The sequence below is a fragment of the Suillus fuscotomentosus genome, assembly GCF_016647785.1.
Source record: "Suillus fuscotomentosus strain FC203 chromosome Unknown F5891scaffold_15, whole genome shotgun sequence".
Taxonomy (NCBI): domain Eukaryota; kingdom Fungi; phylum Basidiomycota; class Agaricomycetes; order Boletales; family Suillaceae; genus Suillus; species Suillus fuscotomentosus.
Window position 1 is genome coordinate 387,849 of NW_024539527.1, and position 15,152 is coordinate 403,000.

Genomic DNA, 15,152 nt, shown 5'->3' on the forward strand with positions numbered 1-15,152 from the left:
TTACCTCCCAAAATGCAAGGGGATCTGTGCCTTTGGGGCTGCGGTTTGCTGTGACATACACATTGAACTCATGGTCAATTGTTTGTGCACCTTGACTTGAGATTTGAACTTTCATCCCTGGCAGGCCGTATTTTGTGGCGAGTGTTGTGCCATGATGCTGAGGACAGGTTGCCTGTTGCGGTGCCAAATGGGGCTTTTCAGCCCGGTACTCTTCCATCTATCAACACATTAGACGAGGATCCATATGTTGCATAAAGACTTACCAATGATTTGATATTGTTTTTCACATCCATGACAAGGTCTGGATCCCAATATTTTTCGATCCACGTCAGCGCAATGCAAGGGTCAACAACTGCACAAAGACCCAAGAGGATGTAAATGAGAATAAGCATATTTAAGTAAACATGATAAACCAACTTACACATCGCAACAGAGTATGCACAAGAATGGCCCATGCGATCATAGTACTCCCTTGCCCAACATAAGCCTACTTCAATGTAGGGCGCACACCAAGGTATATGGCTGTGAAACTGCTTCCATTGTGCCATAACACCTCAAATGCAGGTATTGTGTGGCCTAGCACTGGTCTGCTTTCACTTGACATGCTCTGCTGCACAGTATGCGGTATCTGGATGTGATGAAATGATTCATCAACTGTAGTTTACGAACACCAGTAAAGATTACCTCAAGTACCAGCTCAAAATCCTCCAGGACCCACCACTCCATTGGGCTCAAATTGTACTGGGAGATGTTCACAGTTCAGAGGTGACAATATAAAGAAGTCTATAGCCTGTATGGGAATACAGTGGCTCAAAAAAGTGTCTCGATGTTTCTGACTTTTCATGTAATTGCTTTATTATGAGCCAGGATGTGGGAATATGACTACACTGTAGGGAAGTGTCATAATGCTATACTTCTCAGCCTCATTTATGCTCCCTGTAGTGTGGGAATATGATGTCATCATGTGCAGATATGGCTATTTGAATTTGGTGACTCATTGAGATACTTTTTTGACTTTCAGTTTGATCAACACAATCTCTATAATTATGATACTTTATGTGACCTCCTATTGCTCTAATCACTTCTGCCACTCCTCTAGACATGCTATCTATCAATTTTGAATATTTCTTCTTAGTACTCCTTTCTCACTCTGCTGCAACTCTGTCCTACAGCTGAAATAGCCCCTATGATGAATTTTGATAGGCTGCAAGCAATTTCTTAGATATTTTTCAGTAATATTCAATAGGGCTAATGTATGGGGACTGTGCTAGACATGATAGAACATTGATATTATGGTCTTTGAGCTGCTAGTGACTAACTTGGACATATACTTGGGATCATTATTTTATTGCAACATGGTATCTTCCTCATTAATATATGATTTATATATGCTTCTTAGCAGACTCTCATCTAAAATAGAGATGTACCACTCTGTATTAGTTCTTCACTTCACTTCATACAGAGAATATACACTCTATTACATCTCATATAGCTCTATACCTCTATGTTTGTTACTCCACACTTGAGAGTTTACACAATTTTTTTTCTTTTAGTGGTTCACCTGTCATTTTATGGATGTATTCCCAGCCATCTGACTTCATTATATTTATCTTGGTCTTATCTCATAATATAATTCTCTTCCAGTCCTCTTCCAGTCCAGTACTGGTCTTTAAAGCTGAAGTTTACTTCCTATTTCTATAGGCTAGGGATAGGATAATCCTCTTCTGATTGATTGTAACTTTAATATTTGTTGCCTTGCAAGTATTGTTGATGGTTTGAGTGGAAACAGTGCTGGAGATGATGAATTGAATTAGGTGGCCTGAGTAGCATTAGCAATTAGCAGCCTGCCCAGTTAGAATATGGTAAATGTGAGATCTTCATTCATGTGAAGTAAGATTTCAAGTCAGTCACTAGCAGCTCAAAGACCATAATATCAATGTTCTATCATGTCTAGCACAGTCCACATACATTACTGAAAGAGGACTGGAAGAGAATTATATTATGAGATAAGACCAAGATAAATATAATGAAGTCAGATGGCTGGGAATACATCCATAAAATGACAGGTGAACCACTAAAAGAAAAAAAATTGTGTAAACTCTCAAGTGTGGAGTAACAAACATAGAGGTATAGAGCTATATGAGATGTAATAGAGTGTATATTCTCTGTGTGAAGTGAAGTGAAGAACTAATACAGAGTGGTACATCTCTATTTTAGATGAGAGTCTGCTAAGAAGCATACAGAAATCATATATTAATGAGGAAGATACCATGTTGCAATAAAATAATGATCCTAAGTATATGTCCAAGTTAGTCACTAGCAGCTCAAAGACCATAATATCAATGTTCTATCATGTCTAGCACAGTCCCCATACATTAGCCCTATTGAATATTACTGAAAAATATCTAAGAAATTGCTTGCAGCCTATCAAAATTCATCATAGGGGCTATTTCAGCTGTAGGACAGAGTTGCAGCAGAGTGAGAAAGGAGTACTAAGAAGAAATATTCAAAATTGATAGATAGCATGTCTAGAGGAGTGGCAGAAGTGATTAGAGCAACAGGAGGTCACATAAAGTATCATAATTATAGAGATTGTGTTGATCAAACTGAAAGTCAAAAAAGTGTCTCAATGAGTCACCAAATTCAAATAGCCATATCTGCACATGATGACATCATATTCCCACGCTACAGGGAGCATAAATGAGGCTGAGAAGTATAGCATTATGACACTTCCCTACAGTGTAGTCATATTCCCACATCCTGGCTCATAATAAAGCAATTACATGAAAAGTCAGAAACATCGAGACACTTTTTTGAGCCACTGTACATCTATCAGAAAGGTTTGAGTCTACTGGAGATGAGACTCACCTGATGGAGCCAACGTAAATGATTAATCATGAAATATACTGAGTCCCATCTCGTGTTGACATCATGCAGAAGCTTAACTACTGGCATAGTAGTGACCTTGCCATTCGCATCCTTGAACCATTTGTCAAGGTTTCCTTGCTTGATCACCTCCCGAAATGCATGACAACGCAAGCCTGATGCACGGATGACATGAAAAACCTGTCAACCCAATGTGATGAGATCACGTCTCAGAGCTTCCAGGTATTCCTCCTTGGTGATGGTCTCACCCGACTCCACCCATGACTCTGCAACATCCCGGTAGTTGGCGAGTGCATACTTCTCAACAACATGCTTGACACATATGTTGATTATATGTGGAAAGCACATAATGCAGCGATCTATAGGATCAAAGTCAATATCATGATCCTCAAAAAGCTCCACAAGGTGATGCATGGCGGCATTGTTGTTGCTTGCGTTGTCAAGGGTGAAGTGACCAATCTTGACAGTGACTCCAGCGCGATCAATAAGATGTAACATAGTCATGGCAAGGGCCTTGCCAGTGTGACTGCCTGGAAGGCTATGAAACGCAATCAGTCCTGCTTTCAGTCAAAGTGCTCCTGTGGCTTCATCTTGTGCAATCCAATGTGCAGTCATAGCAAGGAATGGTTGGCAGTTTGGATCAGACCAGATGTCACTTGTGAATGAAACCCTCCCTGCAGCATTCTTAGTTGTATTAGATGATGTGATCGCACATACACCAGCAGAGGACTTACCATGAGTTAATGCTTGAGAACTTCAAAATATTTCTTCCAAGCTTCTAGAATTACTTGACAGAGCTTGGTGCAATGAGGAATGTCGACATCATGCAAGTCCTGGCGCAGCAGTAACATTAACTGGCGCAGTTCGGGGCATTCTATGATGTTCAGTGACTAAGGAAAAGGCATGATCAATACAGTCAACTCCCTCATAATGCATACCTCTTGGGATAGCCCCAAAAGTATGGCTTATTGGAGAGTATGGGGTATCCAAGAGAGCCATATTCCACCGCTCTGAAGACACAAAATTTGTACTTGCTGACATTAGTATTGCTCTAGTAGGTACTATGAAGCTATTTACGAGAAAAATAATCAGTCAATGTCGTGTCCTTCATGCCCTGCATTTTGACTGCAAGAGTCTGCTGTCCAAACGACCCTAACATCACCTCGAGCTTGCGCGCAAATGGTTCGTCGAAGGTCCCAAGGTATTTCCTCAATGTTAAGGTAGCCTGTAGTGCTTCACGACGTGTCGGGCCTGGCGCAGGCACATCAATATCTGAGTCATTGTCGCCATCGTCATTGCCTCCAGCAGCCTTCTCCTGCAACCTCTTTGCATCCATCACAGACCCAAAGATCTCCTCGTCTGTCGCATTGAAAATGTTCATGGTCTCGATTGCCGGGTTCAGAAGTCCTGCAATATCCATCTGATTCGAAGATTGGAGAGCGCCGGTTGCCTCAAGATCATCCAAGGCATTTTTGACAAGTGTCTCGGCATGTGCAGTGGGGTTGTTCATGGCATCTGTGAAATGGACAAGGGACGAGATTGGAATGATGGGTCGAGTGGGTGATGATGTTGACTCTATGTCAGGTAAAATGCCAGCGTGTTGCCAACAGTTTCGGATTGTTGTAGTGTCCACTTCGTTCCATGTGTCTTGAGCAAGTCTCATTGCCTCGAGTTGGTCAATGTCATAGATTTTGGAGGGAGTGATGCTGGCTTCGTAGTGGTCAACTGCACAACGGATGAACTTGGCGCAGTAATGTGCCTTAAAGCAGCGAATGATGCCCTGGTCATTAGGCTGTACATGCGCAGTGAGGTTTGGCTCGAAATTTTCAACTCGGATGTTGGTGAGGGTATCAGGAACGATGTGTCCTGAAAAATTGTCCTGAAAAAGAAGAATCTTCCTCCTCTCGTGTCGCATCTTCTGATCCAAATCAAACAACCATTCTTGATAGAGCGAGGCTGTCATCCATGTCTTGGCATTGTTCCGATAGTAAAAGCCAAGCTGTGAGCCTGTCTTGTTCTTGAACGCACGAGGTTTTCGTGCTTTTACAATGATTAGTGGAGGTAGTTTCTGTGAGCCATCTGCGTTTGTCGTGAACAAATAGGTCAACCAGACTTTGTTTCCTTTGATGCCAGACTGCAGCTTGTCTGAAAGACCACGGTCAGGAGGCATGCTGATCAACTTTGTTAAGGACTTCGTTACTGTTCAAAGAGGAGATAACTTACGCATAGAATAATGAAGATTCATCTGCATTGAAGATGTCGTGTGGCTGATATCCATGCTTTTTGATAAGCTCTTGCACATGCTGTCATTCCTTATCAACAGTTTTGGAGGCCACTGAAGCAGCTTCACCATGACGTTTCATTTCCTTTAACCCAGTTCTTGTCTTGTACCGAGTCAACCACCCCTCACTAAGGTTCAGTCGCTCGTCATCTGGCACACCAACCAAGTCCGCAAATTTTGTCCATTTTTGGCGGAGAACCATGCCAGTGAGAAGAATTCCGTCAGCCATCGCCTTTGAGACCCAGAGATCCAACATTTCGGTGACTTCAGGGTGCTGAGTCTGACAGATCCGTTTTGCTGAATGAGCTGGACCTGTGGTGATATCATATTCCTTGCGCCATTTTTCTTAATTTTTACACCAGGCAGATATTCTCGGCTGTTTAAGTTGAAGGTTTGGGTAGATTGCATCAAAATGCTTCGCCATTTTGCTCTGATTTTCTCCGTTAGCATGGTGCCAGTCAAGGATCTTGATTCTCTGCTCCAATGTAGCATTTTCTTTTTTCGTAAATGCTGGTTTCTGCGCGACTTTTTGCTGGTTATCACTGCCAGATATTTTCACTGGCACTTCAGGACCTGCAAATAGACTTAAGTATAAATCAAATAATTTAGGAATGTCATACGCTTGCGCTTTGAGTTCTTCGCACTCTTCTCACCACCTCTCTGGCAACGTTCTGTAGCTTCTCCACAACAGATCTGTCATGTGAGTTCAGCCTATTGAGCCCTTGCTCGTAGTTTGATGCATGGTCCAAAGCATCGACAACTCTTTCTTCATCCACCAGATTTCCTGCATTATCCAGCCACTCCTGGTCACTGTCTGATATGGGCTGGCAGGCCTTTAATTCGCCCTCAAGCCTTAATTTCCGGTCTTGTATTTGACGTTGAAGCTTTGCTAAGCCCTTTTTTAAGATCTTGACAGGCTTCATAATGACAAAGAAGTTGATATTTCAGAGTCCCGGACCATTGTTGTCATTCTGAGATACGGATTACATGATATATTTTCCTATTTTGGTGCTACATCGGCATCATCTGACCCAAGGTATGGGTTATGATTACCTAAAATACCTATGGGTTATGGCCTATGGGTTATGCTCACGAAATCCCCGCAAACCAACTTGGGAAATCCAAAAATGTATGCCCTTTGAGGGAGTATGGGTTATACCTGGTATGCGTTAGGAGGGAGTCGATTGTAATGATAAACTAACAATGTTCAATCAACTTACCTGATCATCTGCTACGATGAACCTCACAAGGTATTCATGCATTGCTTGGTGTGAAAACTCTGGTACAGAATCCTCGAGAGCCTATGGAATACACGGTAGTGAGCCAAGAGGAGTGCTGTCTCCAGGTCCTGGATGAGGTGCAGGAGGAAGGTTTTGAGCTGTGACACTGGGCTGCCTGAGTGCATGAATGAGTGTCTTCAATGTGTAGCCCTTGTGAAGAGCAAGGATGGCAGCATCAACTTGAATCTTCCAGTTGTTCTGCTTGGCCTACACTGCGTATAGCTCAAGGTGGTATTTGCCGATATGGTGGCAGAGGGACATATTTGATGTCAAACATTTATATGTGAAATTTCGATCGAGATCCGGATTCTCTGCTTTTAATTTCCTAGAAGATCATCAGAGATGCCCAAGTATCGGTTGAAGTCAATGTACTTACTTGCAAATCTTGCAAGTGGTACCTTGTTTGGTTTTGTTGAAAAAGTAAGATACATCTGCGGAAGATTTGAGACCTGTTTGAATCTCTGAGCCACATGTGGCCAGTGGATCAGTCCTCGTGATGCTAGTTGCAGTGTTGAGCATACGACCACAGTTGTGATCGTGATTATGGTTGTGTTGCATGTCAAGTTGAGGCTGGGACTGCTGAGTGGTGGGTGCTACTGTAGCATCACCCTCGTCTTCTGAGCCACTAGTGATATTGTTGATGTCGATATACTCAAATTCCTCTGCTGTTGGACTAGAATGACGAAATCTAGCAGGAGGACGCCAAGTCCTCTGGACTCGTACTCAAGGGGAAGCAGCAATGGTGGAGCGTGCAGCAGCACGATGTGCAGGTGGTACAGCAGTAGGGCTAGCACGCTGTCGCCCTCCCATGATGATATTAAGCAGACAGTGCAAGTGAGATGTCACAAGGAGGGGACTTGAATGTGGAACACCTTTAAATTGCTACCGCTGTAGAGAATCATGCCTCTCATGGCGTGATATGGTAGTTTTCACCAAGGAGTATACAGCACGAACTCATAGCATTACTCTGTGCGCTACCCGCAGCTATCTCTATATGAGGCGCAGCTTTCCCACGCAACGCGCGCCATGCGCGCACCATTCCCGCGCTTCACGATGTATACGCGCGCGCGTTCCTGCGCTTCACGATGTATACGCGCGCGCGTTCCCGCGCTTGCGCGCCCTATAGCGCCAGCCATCCAGATGCATCCATCCACTGTCCACCAAGCTCCCTAGTATGTATATTTCCATTTCCTTTATTAGCATAGTTCCACCTTTATTTTTATCATAGTTTCTCACTCATATATATTTTTACATACCTACTCGGTAGCGCTTCGGCTCCGCATGAGCGCGCTTAGGCGCGCTATATAAGCGCTAGCAGTACATACTACACGGAACCTACTTTTCCTACTTTTCACTTACTAGTTACTACCCACTTACTACTTAGCAGAATATAGTAGAAAGCTATTCCTTTACATTTTGCACTCTTATATCTCTTATCTTGCTTTATATCACTACTTAAGCTTAGTTTCTCATTTCCGCATATGTGCGCGCACTTTCCCGCGCTTCGCGCTAATACGCGCGCGCGTTCCCGCGCCTTTGTACCTTGCGCGCTCCTGCGCTTTCTCGCGCTTCGCTTAAGCGCACACTTCTAGATCCTTGCTGCACTCACTTCCCCTATAGGGTCGAACGCACTTGCTTCTCAAGTAATGCAGACTAGGCAGCGCGCGACCTTACAACTTTTACAGATACAGTCAGGAGCTTCTTTTGTTCCTCATTGTATTGTTGTTTCTACACCGCATTGCTGTACACTCTGCTTACTTCTGAATGTTCCTACATAAACCAGCATCAAATTAAGCACTCACCCTACCAAAAAAAGCTCCACCATGGGCCCAGGCCCCAGAGACCAGGGTAGAAACAACATGTGTCATTCATATCGAGTACATGAGAGCACATAGCCATTTGTACACATATTTATACGCAAGTGATCAGAACACAACGTATACAGTGACAAGCGACAACCCTTGAGGGTCCTTCTATGCCGCCTATAACTTTGCCTCATGAATCATGAGTGATGAACCCTTCAAGTTGCGGCCTCGACAACTCACCTTCCTTCATTCAGCATTTGATTAATCATTAGAAGCTCTGACATTGCATCACTTCGAGCTCTGGGACCCATTGACAAGAGATGGCAGTGTAGTCACAGCAATCGGGAGGTTCTTGAAGTGAGTACGGGTTAAAATAGGTGCATCATCACCACCGGCATCAGCACAATCATCCACAGATGAACCTTCACAATCATCTTCCACATAATTGGTCTCATCAAATGGATGTTTTGTGCCTCTGAAGCTATCCTGAAACCAATCAAGATAACACTGGTGCACAGTGAGCTCTGCGGCAGCAATAAATGCCTTGATGCACCTCTTCCAATGGATTGGAAAGATGGGATTGGCTTTCTCGAGCTCAGAGGTAGAGAAAATGCCACGGCACATATTGATGAGGTACTTCTTCATTTGTTGCAGCCCTTCATTCATCCTGGCCTGGACAGCATCCATGTTCATGTCCGGAAATAACGACTAAATCAATAAAATTTATCAAGGTTACATAATGAAATATGCCACGAAAACATACACCAGTCGCCATGCATTCAGCATTGTGATTCTCAAGGTCAATGGGCTCATCTCTGTCTGCTCTAACCCAAACTTGGTACTCAATGAAAGCGATTTTGCACCACATGTGGCCAGCAACTACAACAGGATGAGAAAGCATGTGATCATGTGAACCTTCAATTTTCGTGACGAAGTCATCGAATGAAAGATATTCTGCATCTTTGCGTAAAGTCTCCCAAGCAGGAGAGTGTGGTGCAGGTGAGTGATAGGGATGTTCCTCTTTAATGATAACCATGACAACTAATACAACCTCCAGGTGCGCAGCCACTTCAGATATCAGCTTCTGAAAAAGCTTGTCCTCATCCTGAGAAAAGGTGCATTCTCCAATGAAGGGGATCAGAGCAGTCTGATGAGGACCTTCTGTAGCCGTGAAGGAAATAGACATATCAGGTGTGATGGATGTGAGACCAGATTTAAGTGAGAGATTCATGTGCACTGTGGTAAGAATTATGTCCTGATCGTATGGAAGGCCATAAAAGGCCATGGTGAATGCTTTATTCATTTCATCAAATGGCACTTCGTGCACCGCACTAGGCCATTCCACGATTATGACACCTTTACTTGTAGTTGAGTGGCCAAGAGGGATATAAGTCAATCTGTCACGACATAACATTCAGGAAAGGTCAGACTACCATGAAAGAAAAATATACCTTGGTTTTCCGATGGTAAAAGAAATCTCTGTCTCCTCGATGATGCATGATACTAGGTCAAATGCAACTTTATCGACGTCCTTGAAATCCTGCAAAGAAAAATAAGTGGATCAGTCCTTTGAAGTTCATTCTCTGATTAGTAAAAACATACCATGCAGCGTGTGTCAGGGTTCACCCGGATGACTTTCTGAAGCAATTCCCTGCACAAATCTTCGAACCGATTACTACAAGATACATATTACATAGGCATATATCATTACATACCTGAAGAAGGGTGTCCTAGGTCAGTGTAATGTTGGATGATGTCATTGGTAATGAGGGGATGGTGTGTGCGACACTTCGACTTTCTGACTGCACTTGCTGTGGGAATGGCACAGGTAGTGATTGGAATCGTTGGAGTCGTGGACTTCACTATTAGGGATGCTAGTCCATTAGTTGTAGTTCTAATCTCATTCTTGAGATCAGTTTGTGGTGAGGGCACTTTGCACTGTGATCTCTTTGCCCTCTCCTGGTATGATAAGGTCGGCAAGGTTACAGGTCTGTTATTCGTGACAGTTGTTGCCTCAGGAGCAGAGTGTCGTCTGGTTTCAGTTGTACTGATGAATTTATTAGCACTGTTGTAGAGAGAATCGCTTCCAATGATTGCAGTCATGATGGCTGGGAACAAGGATGAGCGTTTGGAGACTGGACTGTGCCCTGTGCCCTGGCCCCTGGGAACCAAGCTATTTTTGGAGTTCCTTCCTTCGCTATTCAACCTTCAATGCTGGTACTTTTATGCTATTGTACATACTGCCAGTGTCAGTGGTCATGGATGTTATTTGAGTTGATGGTAGATTCAGGTTGGAGGACAAGCTAGGATCAGGCTCATATAGTGTGTGGCAGATTTTTGATGAACATGTTATGGATTCTGATGGACGTCTAGCTGTTGTACACCATGTTCACAACATTATCAATGGTCAAGAGGTTGCTATCAAATTAGAATTATGTAGCACCAGTACTGGTCACATCTCCTCTGTCGAACATGAGTATAATGTCTTGAAGCGACTTGAAGGTGCAGCTGGGTTTCCCTGACCACTTTGGTTTGGTAGAGAGGCACCATATTATGCATTGGTGATCAACAACCTGGGGCCATCACTATACAACATCTTTCTCTCATGTGGTAATAAATTCAGTCTCTGCAGTTTCATCATCTTAGGGGAGCAATTAGTGAGTATTTTCAATTCAAAACACAGTGCTCCACTGGACTGCAGTACATACCACATTGGTTAACCAATTGGTAACAGGTCTCTCATCTGGAGTGTCTGCATTCACGCAACTATATGCATTGCGATATCAAGCCCCAAAATGTGCTGGTAGGAACTAGTGACTCTAAACACACCATATTCATCATCGACTTTGGGATCGCAAAGGAGTATCATGACTTCACTACCTGAGTTCATATCCCACATCGTGACAATTGCCCTCTTGTTGGTACACCTGCGTTTACTTCCATCAATGCCCACCTAGGAGTTGAAGGAGGGCGCTGTGATGACATTGAATCCCTTGCATATATGCTCATCTATTTCTTGCGTGGGTCTCTTCCATTGTTGAGTGATACTCACATTTCAGAGGCCACCATACTCAAGTGGAAGCAGGAATTTCCAGTTGAATCTTTGTGTCATGGTCTACATTGTGAATTCGCAACCATCCTCCTCTATGCGTGTGCCCTCAACTTTTCACAAAAGCCGGACTACGACTACATCCGTTTACTGCTTTGTGGTGTCTATGCAAAGCACGCAATACCAAATGATGGATTGCTTGATTTTAGCAAGTCTATGATCCAAGTCTACAACCCATCATCACATTCACGCCCTCTTACCATTGTAGAGAACATGCATGAGGCGCCAGTGGTCTGCAACCTACGTTCTGCACGTAAATTAAAGGCAACATCAAAAGACTCTAAACATAGCAACATGACCATCATGACACCACAGAGGGAGTAAGTCATAGCTAGCTGTCTTGTAACTCATGAACTTACTATTACTTACCAGGTGGCATCTGCCGAAAGATGCCTGGCAATCTTGTACCCCTCATTGTAAGATGAAGTCATAAAATATAACATATTGGCAGTCAGGGTCTATTTATTTCTAGTTGCAAATTCCTGTATCCAGCTGTATGATAAATTGTTTGAATACAAGTCGACTTTTAGCCGGTGTAGAGACTCGCACGTCTCAATGCCGAGTATCCGGCCTTTGTCCATACATTCCTATATGATCCAGCTCTAATCCAAAGGACCAGTCTCGCATGCACTCGCACGCGCCCTATTTACGCGCGCCTTACCTGCGCTCGCGCTATGCACACTTCGCGCGCGCATTCATGCGCCTCCTCCTAGGTCTTCGCGCTATTGTCCGTCCATTCGTTCCATGTCCTTACTGATTTGCTGGTGCGTTATTCCTATCTCCTTCATTGAACTAACAAATCTTCGGTCCGAAATCCGCGCTACATATAGAAAGTCTATTTAAACTTAGTTATAATTAGAGTTGATATGGTTACTCGGTTCGGGAGCGCGCTCAGAAGCGTGCCGCATAGTGTAATCTCCATTCTTAAATAGAGAAGGGAATCTTTGGGGTTCTGGTACTTACTTTCCCCTTATCTTTGTGTACTGGAAAGTGTATAGATCACCTCCTCACTTGATATCAGATCTGATTCTCCTGTCAACCATCCATCTGTGCATCCACTCTTCAAATAGGGCCTTTCCCTTAACGTTCTAGGCGCGCCTTCGCTTCGTGCGCGCGCATTCTCGGACCTCCCGCTCACGCGCGCATCTCACGTGCCTTTGCCTCGCATACACGCGCATTACCTTCTTGCGCCTGCTAGCGCCCGCCTAGCTCATACAGTCTCCCTCCAATCTTCATTTCGAGGAACTTCTCTCAGTGGTTGTCCTTTGGGTCGAGTCGTTGTCTCATATCCTGGTCTTGAAGTAGAGCACCCATTTGTTTTAAGTGTTTCGCCTATAGTCAAGATTCCTCTTCTACACCGGCTTGAGCCAGATTTAGCTATGAACGGTTACTAACTGGTTTATGTGACTAACCAAGCCGAACCAAGCCACTATTTTGGCTCCCGACGAATGTAGTTAACTGAGCCGGTAGAAGCTGAAGCCAGCTAGCGGTTAGCCGAGCCATGGCAACACTAGCTACAGTGTCTGGAATATGTCTGTGGGACTTGTACTTGTGAGGACTGAATGTCTTGACCTGGATTTGAGCTTCTGTTATGCCCCAAAATCCCACCTTCATAGGCTGGTCATTGAGTGCTGGATTTTTGACTTAGGCTTTTATAGCCAACAACCTTGCAGCTGCTTTGTGCTTGTCTTTGATACTCATTGCAACTTAGAGGCAGGATAATTCACATTAATATTTCAATTTTTTTTGGCCAACAGTAGTATCTTTTTTCATGGGTTAATTTGGCAGTTAGGCACCCATTGCACAAAGTAAGTGGCCTTTAAGTGAAATGCACCATATGTGAGTGAGTGTCACTGTGTGAGTACATGTATTGTACACTGTTTATCATTGTAGTCAACTAACTACTAGTATAAGGATGATGCACCAATTCTGCTAATTAGCAGTAACTAGAAATACATGTGTGTTGGAATATGATATAATTCACATATTGGACATAGTCAGGAAAATCATAATGACCAGATATTCTAGTGGTTAAGAGGTTCCCCTGGAATTGGGAGGGCCTAGTTTTAAATCCTGGTCCTACTATGATTTTGATGTTTAACAGGTTATGAGCCCTGTGATGGCCAAAATAAATTTGATGCTACCTAGCACCAATTCTGCTCTATTCAACATTCTGAAGTTAACTGAGTATGGAAGTGACTAGATGACATATAAGGAATGTACCTTCATGGTCATAGGTGCTCAAGGACTCATGCACTAGCACTTTGTCAATAGCTACATCAGAAAACTTAAGCCTTCCCTTGAAGATCGCAAAGAAGATGATAGGATAACACAGAGGCAGAGACTGGTTAGAAATATGCATGTGTATATCATTAGACTCTACCGTTGATTCATTGGAATCCAACTTCTCCATACATGTGAAAGCCATCACATCCTACACATCAACTTCTCATTTCATCCACACTATTCATCATGGACAGTGAGCTGGACACAATTCCTACTGCATGCTATATATACAACTACATTTGATGATTGCCAAGGACTCATGCTGGCATGCACTGTACTTAACCTGCAGACTAAATCTATTTGCTTATGGCCAATTATATACAGTATTGTCCAGGGTGAGAATGCAAAGAGATACACTGTATTTGTTTGCAGAGATAAATGAAGAGTAGGACTGCATGAATATTGTGTTTCCTCACTTGCTACTGTAAATACAATTTGTTATTGAGAAGAAGACTCCAAGTGTGTCCTTGTTGTAGAGTATAAGAGAAATACGCCTTTTGAAGCAACAGCATCCATGAGATGAAACTATGTATTAAAGCCCAGCATATCCACACCCACTCTATCAGCTCAAGGATATGTTTGAAACTTACAACATCCCTGAGAAATTCTGTTGTGGTGACCACAATAGCTAGTATGCACTTCTGAAGTTTAGATCTAGAGCTGTCCATACTAAGTGAATGTCAAGGTATGAGGATATCTTGATTCTGGAATATCCAGCCCATCTGACCCACATACATGTGTAATGCAAATATCACAATTACAACATACCACATGACTCACAGCCATTGGTCACACTGTCATGTGTGTTGTAGCTGACACTATGACTACTGCTACCAGTATCCCGCTAGCACTTGCAGGTAGAACACTCTTCTGGTATATTGTTGACTCTCAGGAGGCTTTTTAGAATGGGCTGAGGCTCAAGGGATGCATCAGAGAAACATAATCCACTACAAAGTGCTATAGAGCACTCTATAGTGTTCTATAGCATAATCCAACCTACTGGTGTGAGGTGGAGGACCCATTGTAGTATTCATTCAATTATGTACACTTAGGAGGTCTAAAAATGCAAAATATCTTATATTTAATGACATCAAATGGTACAGTGAAAGAATGAGGAAAAAAATGTGTGAAAATGTTAAAATAATTGAACTCACTGTGTGCAACAGCAAGCACAGAGGTTTCAGCAATGCATGCTTACCTATTTTGGTTATCATTTACAGGTCACTCCCAGGGAAAACTGGACATAGCCAAAATGATTGAGATCAAGCAAAATATAATGAATTTAGGAGCACCATATTTCATTATAGGAGACTCACTGTGGAGGTACATAGAATATTTTGCATCTGCTGCAATCTTCTTGAATGTTGTAGGATATATTAAGAATATTGATATCATATTTCAGCATATTTCAATTGGATTCCACTGGTATGACAAAATCAGTTGCATTTGGGTGAAATATGCTATAATCTAATACTGATATAAACACTTCGACCTGCAATCAAAAG

At 43.0% G+C, this 15,152-nt stretch overlaps 4 protein-coding genes across 4 annotated transcripts; 1 reads left to right on the top strand and 3 right to left on the bottom strand.

The window, feature by feature from the left end:
* Positions 1-726, bottom strand: F5891DRAFT_978325 (uncharacterized protein; the record flags this gene model as incomplete). The annotated part of the gene is made up of 6 exons (XM_041376783.1): positions 1-48; positions 110-217; positions 264-352; positions 422-487; positions 511-628; positions 685-726. 6 exons carry the CDS (start codon positions 724-726, stop codon positions 1-3), a joined length of 471 nt encoding a protein of 156 aa, XP_041228426.1.
* A 3,259-nt stretch (positions 727-3,985) lies between these two features.
* F5891DRAFT_923489 (uncharacterized protein) lies at positions 3,986-4,222 on the bottom strand (the record flags this gene model as incomplete). Its single annotated transcript, XM_041373829.1, has 1 exon — positions 3,986-4,222. A coding segment is annotated over one exon (237 nt), but the record flags the coding sequence as incomplete, so codon positions are not given.
* A 4,318-nt stretch (positions 4,223-8,540) lies between these two features.
* Positions 8,541-10,355, bottom strand: F5891DRAFT_1185995 (uncharacterized protein; the record flags this gene model as incomplete). Its single annotated transcript, XM_041366621.1, has 5 exons — positions 8,541-8,960; positions 9,016-9,649; positions 9,704-9,792; positions 9,855-9,913; positions 9,968-10,355. 5 exons carry the CDS (start codon positions 10,353-10,355, stop codon positions 8,541-8,543), a joined length of 1,590 nt encoding a protein of 529 aa, XP_041228428.1.
* A 1-nt stretch (position 10,356) lies between these two features.
* Positions 10,357-11,685, top strand: F5891DRAFT_1127461 (kinase-like domain-containing protein; the record flags this gene model as incomplete). The annotated part of the gene is made up of 6 exons (XM_041364183.1): positions 10,357-10,394; positions 10,537-10,574; positions 10,626-10,764; positions 10,792-10,909; positions 10,987-11,065; positions 11,138-11,685. The coding sequence occupies 6 exons, from the start codon at positions 10,357-10,359 to the stop codon at positions 11,683-11,685; spliced, it is 960 nt and encodes a 319-aa protein (XP_041228429.1).
* Positions 11,686-15,152: the final 3,467 nt, after the last annotated feature.